The sequence below is a fragment of the Euprymna scolopes genome, chromosome 15 (genome assembly GCF_053919585.1).
Source record: "Euprymna scolopes isolate OS-2025 chromosome 15, ASM5391958v1, whole genome shotgun sequence".
Lineage (NCBI taxonomy): Eukaryota > Metazoa > Mollusca > Cephalopoda > Sepiida > Sepiolidae > Euprymna > Euprymna scolopes.
Window position 1 is genome coordinate 70,440,762 of NC_136496.1, and position 17,193 is coordinate 70,457,954.

Sequence of the window (17,193 nt, forward strand, 5' to 3'; positions counted from 1 at the left end):
TTGTTTGATTTCTTTTTTATGAGGTGCTTTTTTTCCTTCTTTTTTTTTTTCCTTCTTTTTTTTTTCACACTCCACATCTTTTTCCAATGAAATTGCAAATGTCATTTGTAAATAAAATTTGGCCTAAACCATTGAAGGTATTTTAAGTAGGGTATACTATAAGTTGGAGGAAGGGTAGGTTAGGGTAAGACTTGCCTTTGTCATAATTACAAGCAAGCTTTATTTAAAAAAATGTTATTGTTGGAAGTCATATTTAGCCACATGGTTTATTTTCTTCTATATAAAATATAGCCTTGATTTTATGATTAATGTCTTTTTCACTACAAAATGTATAATTCTATTTCATCAGTTATATAAGACAAATATTGGTGTGTTGTTAAAATGTAAAAATTGTATTAACAACCGATTTTAATATTTCAGTATTTAATCTTAGTCATTTTTTTTTTTTAATTTTTATTCTCTTATAAATAAAGGAAGGCAGAAGAGCTTTACCCTCACACTCCAAAGTCCTCACACTATCACCCATTGTGATGCTATAGACCTTGCCTTCTCCCAAGTGGTAGTAAGTAAGAAGAAAGAGGAAGACAATATAACAAAAAAGAGGAAATAAGTTTATCAGCAGAACAAAGGTATAGGAAGTTGTTGACCAGGACACACAAAAGAAAGCTGATATAGGACAAAATAAGTCAATATGGTTAGTTAGTTTGGTTACTATTAGGAGTGAGTTTTACAACAGTTTACAGACTTTTTGGTTTCGGACAGTTGGTGACTTGAAAGTCTCACAAGAGAGATTGAAGAGATTGGAGTCGAAGCCAGGCAAGAGTAGATTGGGCTGAGAAGAAAACTGCTGGGGACTGACGCAACCTGATAGCTAGCAATGACCAATGTTTGAGGTTCCTTTTTCTATACTACATGACAGTATTGCACACATACACACATCTCGTCTTGTTTTGCTTTATCATAGAAAGATAATGAAGCTGATTGGGCCACACCATAACACTGAAAACAAATTTAGTAAAAGAAAATTTTTGAAATTCACCAGTAGTAAATCCTACCTTAGGCATTTTCATTGGCTCTCCCTTCTCTGATAACCGAGTGCTTGTCTAATTCGGCTGCAAGCGTAAATAATTAACATTATCTTGTTTAGGCCCATCAAGATTCTCTGTTAGCAATCTTCATTATTAATGATAATAAGGATGTTTATTGACTTTTTTCATGTTTGTGTATATATTTTTTTATTACATTGTTTTTTTTTTATTGCTTTTTAATGTTCACATCCACATTTCATTAACTTGAAGCTTCAAATAATAGCGTGTGTGTATGTGCACGCCTGCGTGAAAGAGCAAAGTGCACTTTATGACTTTTACATTTAATGGGTTGGCTGACACCTGCGAAGACGCATGGGGGCAGGGAATGGTATGAGCATTTTAGCACAATCAAGTATTAAAAAAACAAATTTCTTTATGGATCATATTCTGCTAGAAACTATATATATAAAGAAGAGATTTAAAAAAGACATGAATTTAAAGATATAATTGGTATCTTAAAGTTTGAAGCTAAAAAAAAAAAATGTGCAATTCTAAAAGTGCAGGGCTCCTTTTTCTTCTCCTCGCAACCTCTTTCTCACAATGCGAGTCTAACTCTACTCTATTGTTATTTTAATGGCAAGTGCTCGACTGAGCTTCAATCTATGTTCCTCCTACAAAACAAACATACATAACAAACATGCGTCTATCTACAACCACTGTCAATAATTTCCCCCACTCTTTATTTGTACCCAAATCTAAATGAAAATTCCACAAACAATACTTCTTTCTTGAAATACTCTGCCTATGGAACTCTATACCGTGAGTCTGCTTTCCAGCTGACTGCAACATGGTCATTTTCAAGTCGCATGTAAACAAATTCTTATTGAGCCGTCCCCCTTAATCAAATTCTACCAAATTTCCACCACTACCAATTATTATGCTGTTGTCTCACTGACCACCTTACACACGTTAACTTTTATCCTTGAGTGGCCTCGAGGCCTCAACAACTGGTGACTCCATTGTAAAAAAAAGGTTAACTTCATCAACAAGAATCAATATTTCAATCTACACATGTTTATTGATAGAAATCTCTGTACTACTAAAATTGATGCTGCACTCTTGCTTGTCACCATGCACACTTTCTATCTGTATATCAACTGAGCTCCAACCCATGTCCGCCACCTGTATAACATTTACCACAAGAACTCGTCTAGCTACAACAACTCTAATTTCCCTTCCTCTCCTCTGTGTACCTAAAACTAAAAGAAACTTCCATGAGCTAAGTTTCTTTCCAATAATTATCCATCTGTGGAACTCGACATCATGAAGCTACTTCTCAGATGACTATAACATGGTCGTTTTTCAAGTCCAGTGTTAACAAATTCTTGTTGAGCTATCCTCTTAAATAATCTAATTTCTAATCCATCTCAGCCGTTGTTATCAATCCTCATGTTGTTTGACTGTCCTTCTAATGAATTTATTAATGCTTATCCTTGAGTGGCCTATGAATCTTGATAAGTTGTTTTTTATGTTCTAAATGGAAGGGAGAAGAGAGTGTACACGTACTGTTAAGAATGATTAAAACTCTATCTTGCTTGTCACCGTGCACACTTTTCATCTATACATGAATGTTTTAGATAGTGGGAGGAAGAGGGAATAAAGTAAATAAAGCAATAATAAGAGAAGTGGTGCGAGAAATGGAATGATGTAAATGGATAACAAGACGGACTTGCGACGTGGAAGTGCCAAGTTCCAGTCAGTTTCATATAATATCTCTTTCAATTAGAATTGTTAACATCCTATTGCCACAATGTTGCATCTCTGTGCTGGTTTTACAAGTACTTTAACGGAATCTGCTCTGATGAACTCATAGCACTTGTATCCCCCCCCCCTGATATACATACTCTTGACTAACTTAACAGGCAACAAAACTACATCTCCATTACTAACGATTACTATATTGTCCACTTGACTACTGTACACTCTTTAACCCTTATCCTCGAGTGACCTCTAGGCCTTAATAAGTGGTGATGCCTATGTAAAAAAACAAAAAAAAAAACAACTTTGCTGTTGGGATCCTTAGATGCTAGAAAGCCTACTCTAATTGTTTCTTTCTTCAGACTGCTAGACTTTGGAATTGCCTCGCTGTTTCCTGCTTCTCTGACTGTACTAACCTGCAGAAGTTTAAGTGCTCAACTCCCAACTGTTAGGCACGATCCCAAATAGTAGCACCTAACATTCTAAGTGGCAATATACGTTGTTTGGGGTGAAAAGGAGTATTAAAAAAAAACTTTATGATCCCTCCTGCAATAATGCCAACAACAGAATCAAGCCGGTCATGTTGATTTATATGAATTTTCTTTACTAATAGTTAAGAGAGAGGAAGGGGAGTGTGGAGAGAGAGAGAGAGAGAGAGAGAGAGAGAGAGAGAGAGAGAGAGGATGGTAGAATAAAGAGAGAGAGGGGGGAAATGACTCGCGTTATTACATGAATTCAACTGCACTCATTTGAGTTGCGTAACGTTTGCGGTATCTCTTTCCCAGGAGGGGAAATGAAAGTGATCTGTGAGAGCCAGCATTGCTCGATATGACCTTTTGACTCTGGTTGAACTTTCTATTTGCATGCTAGCACTGATTTAAAGGGGGCGGGAGAGATAAGAGAGAAAGGGAGTGAGAGAGAGGGGGTAAGAAAGGAAAAGAGTGTAGGGAGAAGGGAAGGAAAAGTAAACAAAAGAGACAGAAGAAAAGAGTAGATAGAAAATGCTACTGAAAATAAAGGAGGAATAGATAAAGTAAAATTTAAAACGTGTTTGCTTTGTTGTGTTGATGACATATAGCAGTAGCAAGTGTCAAAGTGATATTGCTATTTTCTTGTCTTTTTGCTGCAGCCGTCTTTTTAATAATGGCATTTCCAAAAGTTATTAATAATGACATGATATACAATCATCTGGAGCTTAACAATTCTTTTTTTGTTGGGGGGGGGGTCTGTTTTTTACAATATACATGCATAATACCTCTTGGTTTCTTGTGTTTTGTCTGTAACTCATCCCCATGATGAAGAGAGAAACTATCTCAACTTAATCACGCTTTTTCTCTGTTCAAGGAAAGTAGAATGGATCTTGGGTTACCTTTTGGCAGCCTCATAACTATCGCTTTCCTAATTTTGTCTTTTAGTTCTCATATTCCATAAGGGGAAGAATTGCTGTTTTCTGGTTGGAACTACCGTTTGCTAGTTTTTACCTTGAAGTAGTGTGTGTGTGTGTGTTTTGTTTTTGTTTTTAGTTTTTTAGCTTCATACCTTATCTGGGGTGATTTCCATAAACTGCTACGTGTCACTACATACTTGCTGTCAGACACAACGTCCTGAACACATAGTTTTAATTCTAATTTAAACTTCTAATGGAATTTTCCACTATTTTCCATCCAATCTTGCCACAAATGAACCAACCGTTTTCTAAAAATGAGCAAATTCACACCTTGTTTAGCAATTCCTATGTCTATATAAGAATACTAAGTTAACAATTTTATATAGTCAACCAATGAGTACTATTTACATACACTTTCCTATCAATAGTTGGTGAAAATGCTTCTCATCCTTTTCTGTAATGGTGGTATATTCTTTTTTTAAAGGACAACAATTTAATTTGGAACTAGGTTTTATTTACTTGAACAATTGAAGCTCCAACTTGATTTATAGCTGTTTCTGGATGATCTTTATAAGTGGAACTGGCAGTTCTTAGGACCTCAATAGTGGAAATTCTAATAGAAACTGATTTATTTTCAAATTTCTTCTACATCGTATGATTAAGCTAACCAAGTTTAGTAAATAGAACTGAATGAAAGTATTACTTGCATAGAAAGTTAAAGGCTACAAATCCTTGATGAACACAGCTTTAAGGAATAAACATCAGTTACCATAAGCTTACTATGGAAACCGACTTGAATTGGTTAAATAAATAAAATACACCTGTTTGTATGAGTTCAAAATGTCATAGATTAGTCAGAAAAAAAAAAAGAAAAAATCATTTGTCTAACCGGATGCAGCTCACTTCGTTGTCCTAAATGTCTGTCTACAACTGTGTAATGGGCAATGTCAATTCTCACCTCTGTACCATACATTAAACCTTGGACAGCAAGAGATGTAATATACTGTAGTTTTGAATATCAAAAAGTGAGATGCGTTGAAATGGATTCTCGTTCTTGATCCCCCCCTCCCACTCCCTCTCTCTCTCTCTCTCTCTCTCTCTCTCTCTCTCTCTCTCTCTCTCTCTCTCTCTCAATCTCAATCTCAATCGATTTTTCAATATTTCTTTGCTTTTGTTCTCTCTACCTCGCCTCTCCCTCCGTAACACAATGGACAATTTCATTTTTCTTGCTCATTTTAAACTATTTCAATTGTAACCTACAATGTTATTCACCCTTAACTTTGAATAAAAGTTGACTTTAGTTATTTGGACCCAGGAGGAGGAGGAGGAGGAGGAGGAGGAAGAAGAAGAAAGTAAGAAACAAATTGCAACCCAAGAATGTTATGATTTTACTGGAATCTATTCCCTGTAGATAAGGTGGTGGCTTTGGAATTAACTATTAAGCACCATATAGAAACACCATCATCTCACTTATCAATAAACAAACACGATTGCTATGAATAAGTTCCTCCCATAAAAATGTTCTATCCTAAATTTGAAGTTTTATACATATTAATCTTTTTATATTATTCATTCACTAGAAGTTCTCACACAGATCATTACCAGCGATCAGTTACTGGCAATAACTTGTGGTGTTTCCTGGAGTCTGAGTGACAGCAAGTCTTCCCACATTTCCAGTACTCTCCATCTCTCTTGATAACCAGCATAGATGGTTTAACATTATTGCAAGTCGCTTATCTTTGATCTCTCATAAGCAACAGCCTTCCCACTCTTTTTTAGTAGAGGTGTAGCTGGTGCTCTCCCTACTTGATCCTTCTGGACTCTTTGGTGCCATCTGATGTAAACACCACTATCTTTTTTTTTAATTATTTATTTAAATAGGGAAGGGGACATACTTAACATTTTGCGCTTTTGATTTTTTTTTTTTTTTTTTTTGCACTTTGGAGCGTCTCGGACAACTGACGAAAACAATGCAACAATACCAATTGAGACGTGTTTGTTCTGAAACTACTTTTAGGCTATAATAGTTATGTCCTTAAAATATAGCCTGAACAAATTATAAGGGCTGGAGAGACTAGTGGTTGGTGCACCAGCCCAGATGTGGCAGCAATACTCTACGCATACGTGAATGGTGGTTTTATAGAGATATAGGATACTGTCAAGTGCAACACATTTACTAGCACGGTAGAGGGAGCCCATCTTCTTTGCATCAGACTTGACAGTATCTTCTATTTGTGTATTCCAATTCAGGTTATCTCTTTAAATTTTAAGCCAAGGAGTTTGAACGTTCAACTCTTGGGAAGGGCAATCTATGGTTGGAAAAATTTCTCATAATTGTTGAAGGAAAGAAGCTTCGGCTTTAATGCAACCATCCGTTTTTGTCTCCATTCTATTATAGAAATGAGATGATTTTCTAAGAATTCAGTCATTGCCTTGGATATGTGTGCATTTGATTTGTCTGTGTGTCTAGAATAGAGCATCATGTCATCAGCAAATGTGTCCATTTTGGACGCAGTTGTATCAGGGAAGTGGTTTATGGAAATCAATAATAATAAGGGTCTAAATATCGATCCCTGAGGCACACTTGTATTAATGTGATGTTTGGATGTACAGCCTTTGAAAATGATTTTTTTTTCTTAGCTAAAAAGTATTTTGGAGCTGCATAGAATTTAAACTGACAAATTAAACTTTGATTCTGAGTAGCCAACTTTGAGTTGTTATTTTTATAACATGTTATTGGCTATAGACTAACATACTTCACTACAATTTTTTTTCAAATATATTCCAGCAGTTTTCTAATATGTGAAAATTATTAAACAGTCGCCTAAAAAGATAAATCAGCTAAGGGAGATAATTCTGATTTATTATTCCTTACATGCTATTTTTTTTTTTTTTCATTTTTTTTCATTTTTTTTCTTCTTACTTACATATGACTCTGTTCTTAATGAATTTAAACCAGGTTGACTTAGGTACAGAACATAACCTAAAGAGATGTAGATATAGAACATAGAAATAGTTGCAAAATAAATTTGAACATGTCAAATCCTGGGAAACACTGGGTCTGTATACAATAAACTTAGCATTTATATAAACAGATAACATACAGACATACTTCACCTGTATATGTATATAGTCATAGTCACTCTTTATAAGTATTTTATTCGATAAAAGAAAATCATATTTTGAAAGATTCATACTTTGGTTTGTTTGCTTTTGTCTAGGAGGGAGGGGGACACTACTTATTAAGGTCTAGAGGCCACTCAAGGATAAGGATTAATTGGTGTCAAATGGCTGGTGAGACAAAATCCTAGTCACTAATGGTGGAACTTGGGTAGGATTTGATTATTTAAGAGGATGTTCGACAAGAACTTATTTACATTAGACTTAAAAACGACCATGTTATAGTCAGCCGGGGAGCAGTCTTGCAGTATTTTTTCCCACAGGCAGAGAGTTCTAGGAAAGAAATTTTGCTTGTAGTTGTAGAACATAGCAATATTTACGAAACAAATTTGAATGCCATAGATCCTGGTAAACACAGGCGAATTAGTCGCTAAAAATTAACTAAAAATTAACTAAACCATTTTCTGCTATGTCAAACAGATCAGATCAAAAACATACTCACCACAGCTTCACTTTAGTTCAAACCTAGACCAAAGAAGATAAATTTGAGGACGCAATAAAACTAGTTTATTTTCCTATGGATTTTGAATTGAAAGTCATTTTTAATTTTAGAAGAGTTTGCAATGGGTAGCTAAGCTGTATAAGTTTTGATACGAAGGAAAAAATAAAATAACAAAAGAACACAATTGTCTAGAGTAAGATTTGAATCCTGAAGCTTTTCATCCACACAGCCATTTATAGTGTTTATAAGTTCGGTTTAGGGATCTCTCTGTGTAGATTTAAAATAATTCAATTTTCTAAAACAAACAAAGAAAAGTTACAAAAATAAGAAGATGATTTGACTAAAAAAGAGAAATACAATTTTGATTCATTTTTATATTTTCTTTTTTTTGTTTTTTTTTTTTACTGGAGATGAAAAATTTTGGATCATTATAATTGTTTGGTTAATTGAAAAAAGGGAATGCTAAAAATAGAACATTTGTTTCTAAAATTTTGAATGAGATTTAAAAAAATGATTAAAGAAGTTTTGGCATCGATAAGGTAAGGACACCCGAGCAAAGGTGCTGATTTGTAGTTCAGCTTTTATATCGTCTGTTTAACCATGATGCCACAACGCACAACTTTGATGCATAACAATTTTGCTAGATTTTATTCCATCTCATAAGTCATCATTTTTATTTATTTATTTATTTATTTTTTCAAAACAAAAACTTAAATACATTTACAGATCTGTTTTGTTCATGGGGCAACAATCGATATTGTCATACAAGGGTTGTTTCAAAAGTAACGCTTCCTATTTTTTTTAAAACTCAAACAGTTGAAGAGCTATGAAGATGGGAGTGCTACCATTAAAATGAATGACCTTTTGTGCTCCAGAATTTATTTTTCTACATGGTCACCACCATTCTTGATGCACTTTTGCCAGGAATTTAATGAAGCATTTCTGCTTTTGATGCACGTTCATGACAGGGGATTGCTTTCTTTGAGTCTCACACTATCAATATCTGCGACTGTGAGATGAAATTTTCAAGTAATGAATGCGTAAGTTCAATCATTATAACAATGCAATTTGCAATCTCCTCTGATCTACTTGGTCACAATAAAAAATAGGAGGTATTACTTTTGGAATGTCCCTCATACATAGTGATCAACACTTACAATACTGTTGTTTTTTTTTTTGTTTGATTTTTTTTGTTTTTGTTTTTTTGTTTTCTGACGTGTATGTATGTATTCGATGCATTTTTCCCCCTTTTTAAGTGTTTTTCTTTTTCATAAGTTCTTATTACTGATTTTGTCATTTTTATTTTCAGAGGATCTACTACCTCTCCCTGGAGTTCTACATGGGTAGAACTCTGTCCAATACGATGGTCAACTTGGGTATTCAGAGTGCTTGTGATGAAGCTATGTACCAGGTGAGAATATGTCAGTACTAATCTTCACTAAACTTTTGAATTGGAAATGATCATTTCTTAGTATTTTTTTTTTTCTTAATAAAATGTAGAAACATTTATTTTCAATTCTTGAAGCCATTTGCTGTTATTTAAAAATAGTTATCCTCTAATTAAAACAATTTAACTTCAAATTTAAAACAGTTATTTCCAACTCTTAAACACATTTACTGTTATTTAAATTTATTATCCTCAAATTAAAACAGTTTAACTTTAAATTTAAAACACTGGTGAAAAAATTGAATTGATTTAAAAAAAAAAAAAAAAAAAGGATAAATGCAGTATCATGCTATTTCAAATAAATGCATTTTAGCTAAAAACAATATTGTGTGTAATGTTATAATTAGTAAAAATTACAAAAAATTGTTCAAGTGGAAAAATAATTACAAATAAAAACAAGTGAAGCATGCATGATCCCCCGTGAGTGCACAGTGAGCGAGGAATAAAAAAACCGACTAAGTTCAGCATCTCCCCCCCCCCTCCAATTTAGCCCCCAAAGACACCAGGGTATGTCAAATCCTGGTGAAAATGAACAAACGGTGCAGTTTTAGGCCTTAACATACGTAAATTTGAGTTCTGCACCATGCAAAAAAAGAAATGATCAAGTCTATCATTTGCACCCCCCCCCATTTAGCCCTAAAAGTCCCCAAGGCCTTAACATATTTAAATTTGCATTCAGCACCATGCAGAACTGCTAAATAGACATAGACAGAAAGTTTTGGACAAATATGGTAAACTAGTCCCAAAAATGGAGTGTTTTTATTAGCCCTAAAAAAGCCCCTCGGGAACACTCAAGAGTTATCACAAAATATGGACAGACAAAATTATATAGAAATCAGTTAGTTACAAATTTTCAGAAAGTTTTATAAAAATACAAGCCACTATTACGATTTTGAATCTGTGCTTAATTTTTAAGCAATACAATGATCTGCATTGAATAATATGCATTTTGAGATGTCTTTTATCAAATGGTTGGTGTTTCAAATCTCCTCAAGCTCATGGTCTTAAGCATTAGTGATATCCTTTGCATCACTTCAGTCAATGGCACAGCTATCCTGCAGCAAATAAATTTATGTTTAAATTATGAAATTGAAATAATTCACATTAAATTTATTTATTAAAGTATTATGTTTATTAATTTTCAAAGGAGATAATTTGAATGGAAATTATTAGTTTTTAAAATTACAATAAAATTATATTAAAACTATGTAATGTAAGTTATATGTTAAAAAGGAATACTTAGCTTAACAGCTGCCGGGTGGCAAGTAGTTTCTTGTTTGTATTTTATGAAACGTTATTACCTAAGAGTTTTACTTTCAAAACATTTTTTCGTTTAACGTGTCTCTTCCACATCTGATGTGGATTGCATGTTTGGCCATGCTGGTATGAAGTGGCTTTATCTATAAAAATCATTTCTGTTGGTTTCGATGTGCTGTTGCTTGAGATCATTTTTGACAGTCATTCTAAGTCTTTCTTGGTTTGCTTTTTCCTCATTTACCCTCAGCTGAGATGTGTGTATCTTACCAGAGCTTCATTAAACATGTCCATAGCACCTTAAGTGGTTGCAATGCAGAACTGACACTAGTCTTGGCATCTTCAAGTGAAATGTTTTAAAAGTTAAACAGATGTTTGCACATTGAAATGCATACTTTTGTGCATGTATGTTTTCACCCGTGAGCAACCAAGAAAGCAAATTAACAAAACAGTCTTTTTACATACATTTGTGGTTGCTTGTCTTTGATATTTTACGTACATGCACGGTTGCTGGTCTTTGACATTTTATGTGCGTGCACAGTTACTGGTTTTTGATATTTTATATACATGCACGGTTGCTGGTTTTTGATAATTTATATACATGCACGGTTGCTGGTTTTTGATAATTTATATACATGCACGGTTGCTGGTTTTTGATAATTTATATACATGCACGGTTGCTGGTTTTTGATAATTTATATACATGCATGGTTGCTGGTTTTTGATATTTTATATACATGCACGGTTGCTGGTTTTAGATAATTTATATACATGCACAGTTGCTGGTTTTTGATAATTTATATACATGCACGGTTGCTGGTTTTTGATATTTTGTATACATGCACGGTTGCTGGTTTTTGATATTTTGTATACATGCACAGTTGCTGGTTTTTGATATCTTGTTCCCTGATCATCACTTTTCCATGCATGGGCCATGATCCCCTTGTGATTGTTTATCTTCTGTTTAGCTTAAGACAAAACTACTCATATGTGGAAATGCAATGGGGGCTTGCTGGTTTTCGAAAGTTTTCGTTTAGAGAGTGGTTGTTCATTAGAGGAGAGATACATATCTAATTCTAATTACTTCTCAACTTGCTTTTCTAACTTAGTCTTAAGGTGGTGTTGCACGAGCAGATTCTCGAGGCAACATTTGCTTAGATTTCTACATTGTCAGGCACATATTGTCTGTCCCACTTCGAAACTTGCGTAGGGAAGTGGGACAGAAGACGATGTTTGAACCAACTTTTTAAAATCCTTTTGTTTCTCTCCTCAAAGGCCTGATGTCATCATTTTTACGTTTCAATATCTGCATTGCTAGTCATTTTGTTTAGGGAGCTGACCTTTGATCCCCCTCCTCTCATTTCAATCATGCCACCCGAGAGCTAGGTCCATTTCTGCTTGCCACCATGTTATTCAGATATATATTCATACTAGTTGACATAATCTCTACTTACTGGCACAGGGTCCCAATCTATAATACAGTCTCAGTCACATTCAGAACTAATAATACCATCAAAGTAGACACCACAAATCAATGGGAACAGCAATATCATTTTTCTATATCCTTGGAAAGACATAGCTAGTGATAGCCCGATTTTCATCTGCACAACGTATATATGTTGCTGTAAATCCTACTCCATACGAGAGTCTCACGATCTTCACAAATTATGGTTTATTTCATTTTATATTTTTCTTCTTTGCTGCAAATTCGTCTTGTTTAACATAATGCGGTGAAGAATTTTTTAAGATTGGTTCTTCAAATTAATTAAATTTTTTGGACTATTGTTCTCATCTTAGATGTTATTTTCAAAATGTTTTGGTTACCATTCTTCAGGTGTATCTTGTCAAACTCTGGAATCTCTCTGTTTAACTCGGGAATCTGCATGGAATTTTGAACAGAATACTTTAATTAATCAATGGGTGGGGGTGGGGGTAGCATGCTCTCGTTCTGTCAACCATTGCTGGGTAGAAGTCCAGAAGTTCTAAATAATTCACAATTGTATTTTGAGTGTCATCCACACAGAAGAGTGAACCTTCGACCTCCAGAAGAGTGTAACTTTAACTGAATTTTACTAAATATTTTATTCACCACACCACGTGCCTGGAGGTTTAAGGTTCAATCCTCACTGAAGCAACACTCAAAAATATACAATTGCAAATTACTTAGGATTTCCAACCAATTATGATGGAACAAGAGCATGGATTAAATAAAGTTTAAAGTTTAATTTAAAATTCCATGCAGACGCCCGAGATTGACAAGATACACTTAAAGAAGGTTGGAGATTACATCAACCGAATCATTGTAAAAATAACATTCAAGATGAGAACAGTAGTCCAAATTATCCAAATAATACAGGTTTCATTCTAGCTTTTTGTCTATGTTGAAGCATGTTTGTTAAACATGTCGCCATTCTGAGTATTGCTACGTTCAAGATAAATTAATGACAGATTTTTTATTTCTTTTGGAATCATTTTGGACCAGGTTAGTTTTGATCCTCCTGTTGACCTCTTTACTAGCTTCACAAAGTAATCCAATGCCATCTTACATGTTGATCTCTTTTGTGGTAGGAGTAAAAGATGAACAAGCCACAAAAGTCATCTCTTCATAATTTTAGCACTCAAAGGTTGCACGAAAATAAATATCATGGTAATTTAATTTTATTGTAACAAATCGTGTGTCCTATATTCCGCTCAAAGTTATTTTGAAAATATTACCCTTCATATTTTCCCACTATTTTTGATACCACATGTCCCTAGCTCGGCAGTAAATGCCAATCTATACACTGTTTGCTGTGGTCTTCTTCTCCTTTATCTTCTCTTCTGCCATGTCATCATCTCACATTGGTGGCTGCCGAGGGGAGCACTTACAGGTTCGCAAGTATATACTATAAAGAAAATAAAACAAAAAAACACAAACTCTCACACATTCTGTAAATATCAGTTGCGCTAAACGCTGAGGTTTGTTTTCTGCCAAGGCTGTGCTCATCAGTTTCAATCAGCTCATCTCCATCTACTCAAAGCCATGATCTGCCTGAGTCAAACTCAAAAGTCATCCAGTCACAAACCTAAGCTTGTCATAAACTGTCCCTAACTGTCACAAAAGTCATTGTAACTTCTAAAACTAACTCCTTGCTTAGATTTCTACATTGTCAGGCACATATTGTCTGTCCCACTTCCAAACTTGCGTACGGAAGTGGGACAGAAGACATGTTTGAACCAACTTTTTAAAATCCTTTTGTTTCTCTCCTCAAAGGCCTGATGTCATCATCTTTTACGTTTCAATATCTGCATTGCTAGTCATTTTGTTTAGGGAGCTGACCTTTGATCCCCCTCCTCTCATTTCAATCATGCCACCCACAGCCAGGTCCATTTCTACTTGCCACCATGTTATTCAGATATATATTCATACTAGTTGACATAATCTCTACTTACTGGCACAGGGTCCCAATCTATAATACAGTCTCAGTCACATTCAGAACTAATAATATCATCAAAGTAGACACCACAAATCAATGGGAACAGCAATATCATTTTTTTTCATTAACAAGTATATTGACCATTGTCTGGTTTTTGTCTGCCACACCTTGATTAACAATCCTATATCAGCTTCCTTTTGTGTACCTTAGTGAACAACTTCCTCTCCATTGTTCTTTTGATATACTTATTTCCTCTTTTTCCATGTGTTTTTTTCTTTATTTTTACTTTCTAATACATGTGGAGGGGGGGGGACATTGAAAGCATCACATCTATATAAATCATTTCAATGACGTGAAATTACTACAAAAATATTTACATAAACATAAAAATGTGAAACAGTTCATTAGTTATATCATAGATACAAAGTATGATATGTGTAGGTAGATATAGTACATGTGTGCTACTAGCATATTAAATTATAATTATTAAGAATTACTAACAATCAAGTATTGTTTATTCTGTTTATCTCATCTCATAGTCTAATATATAAAGTTATCTTGTCGGATTTTCAAAGTCAGATCCAAATATCTCTGATATATTGATACTTGATGCAGACTAGCCTATTTTTTCATTCTGCTATTGGCATGAATATACTTTATTTTGTGTCAGTTTTTAAATTTTTAAAAATAATTATTCCAGGAAAGAAAATTTTTAGAATGGAGACTTTTCCCTCACACACTGAATGTTCTAAAAACATTAAAAGGCAGTAATCATGTAATGAGTTATTTCCCTTAAATTTTACAAATATCTAAAAATAAGTTTATATTTTTAAATAGTAAAGGGAAGTTCCCACATTAATTACACATTATTTGTTCTCCCATTAATTCTCATAATTAAGTTTACACACTGGTTCCCATTAGATCACTAAGTTAAGCAACATTGAGCCTGGTCAGTACTAATATGGGTAACCATTTGGGAATTCCAGGTGCTGTACATACTTTCCGCTTATCTCAGCATTGTTTCCAGTAGTCTAGTTCTTTTCCTTGCCACTGAACTCAAGCAGTGTCAATTCAGGAGAGGTGTGGTTTGGGCTTGCGCAACCCTTGCCTCATAATTACACGTGCAGCTACCCTTACAGGGGGTGTCCATTGTCTGTTGAAACTGAATGGAGGCATCACATCTGTACTCTATTGGTCGATTGATTTCAAGTACTAAAAATAGTTAAACCTAAACATATCAACCATCTTAGTAAGAATGCAGAAAATAAATTATATTTAAACAAAATGCAAATTAAGTTATAAATACAAGGAAAAATAAGTAAAATAATAACAAAATAAAATAAATAAAATAATAACAAAAATAAATAAAATAACAAAAACATAAATAAAATAACAAAACTAACAAAGTACAATAATAACAAAAATAAAATAAATAATAACAAAAATAAAATAATAGCAAAAATAACAAAAAATAAAATTATAGCATTTTTGTAATGGTTTTATTTTTGTTATTTTTTAAATAATTATTGTTATTATTAAAATAACCAAAATAAAATAAATAAAATAGTATTGAATACTTACTTATGATATTTTCATTCTGTGACAGGTATGTGCATCATAAAGATTTATCTGTATTTTGGATTTTTTTAAAATTTAGATTGAATTCTGGATTTGCACCGATTTAAGAAAAAAAAAAAAAACATAAACATAAACTGTTTTCAAATTTTACAGGGTTTTTTTTTTTTTACTTGTTCACAATATCGTTACGCTTGTCACACAATTTGTTACGATAACATCATTATAACAAGAATAAGAAAACATTGATTTTGTGTGATATTTTCACCATTTTAAAAATGAAATTCTGATTTGTTTCCAACACTCATATAAACATATTTTCAAATTTTTGATAGGACTTCAATAATGAACACAAAACAGAATAAATGAAAATAGGGGGTAAAAACGTAGTTATGAGCATAGTGCAAAAGGACATAGTATTCCTCATTAAATCCTGAGCAATGTCGGGTCTTCCTGCTATTTTTATATATTATTATAAAACTTTGTAACAATATTGATCTTTGTATTCACAAAGACAATAAATTTTCTTTGAAAGATTTCAGGACTCATTTTGAATAATACTATATTTAGCTATTGCTTGTATATCTGTTTTTTTTTTGTTTTTTTTCAGCTTGGCCTTGACATTGAAGAACTGGAAGAAGTTGAAGAAGATGCTGGTCTTGGTAACGGTGGTCTTGGACGTTTAGCTGCCTGTTTCTTGGATTCCATGGCAACACTCGGACTTGCAGCCTATGGTTATGGTATCCGCTATGACTATGGGATCTTCGCTCAGAAGATTTTAAATGGTTGGCAGGTAAGATCATATATTCTCACCTGGAACCGTAGAGATTCAACGTCTCTATCAACTGCGCCACAGGCCCCAAAGGGCGATCAAGGTTGAATTTTTTGGTCTTATAAATTCATGTTTATTATTTGATCTTCCATGGTTGAGTCCGTACCGAATGGTATATATTATTTAATTGGCATTCATTGAGATGAGTATTATTTATTAATTTTTATTTATTGCGGACTATTATCCTTATCTTTTCTTAGTTGTTTCACAACGTTTTGGCCAACTATTCCTCTGGCCTTCGTCAGGTAAGAATTGTCTGAAGATAACAGTTTCAATCCTCGTCAGATGAGAATTGTCTGAAGATAGCAGTTTCAATCCTCGTCAGATGAGAATTGTCTGAAGATAGCGGTTTCAATCCTACCCAGTTTTGATATAAGATGACCCAATGATGGTTCATATGTCATGAAAACCAACTCTTCCCAACATTATTATTTTCATTTTGCGTCTTTGTGTCACAAGTTAGATATTTTATGAATGACTTTCAACTTTTTCTGTCTGTTGACTTTTCATTTGTGATGCATGCTAGGAGCAAGTCATCATCAACTGATCCTCTCTATATCTCATTGAGCTATCGACATCAATGTGGGATGCACTTTGATGCACTTTAAGTAACTGATGATTGGTGTTGCTGTATCAGTTCAAATGGTGCTGTGCGGTACAATTTCTTTACACTGAGAGTGGTGATTTTCTCCGTCTGATATGTAGTAGACAGATATGTGACATTTTGATTTCTGGTTGTCAATCACATCTGGGAGCCATACAAAATAATATAAATTGGATATGTGTATTGTATACCATCTCTCACATACAACAGGATCCCAATGTTTTGTAAAATTGGGTGCTGATTCAGAATCTAACCCAAGGTCACATTGAT

At 33.8% G+C, this 17,193-nt stretch overlaps 1 protein-coding gene across 1 annotated transcript in view; it reads left to right on the forward strand.

The window, feature by feature from the left end:
• The window catches only part of LOC145293880 (glycogen phosphorylase, brain form-like), a 95,008-nt gene that overhangs the window by 35,859 nt on the left and 41,956 nt on the right, over positions 1-17,193 (forward strand). The window contains exons 2-3 of the mRNA XM_080140637.1: positions 9,105-9,206; positions 16,098-16,280. Of these exons, the coding sequence (XP_079996763.1) occupies positions 9,105-9,206; positions 16,098-16,280 (285 nt within the window). The remainder of the gene's footprint in view (positions 1-9,104; positions 9,207-16,097; positions 16,281-17,193) is intronic.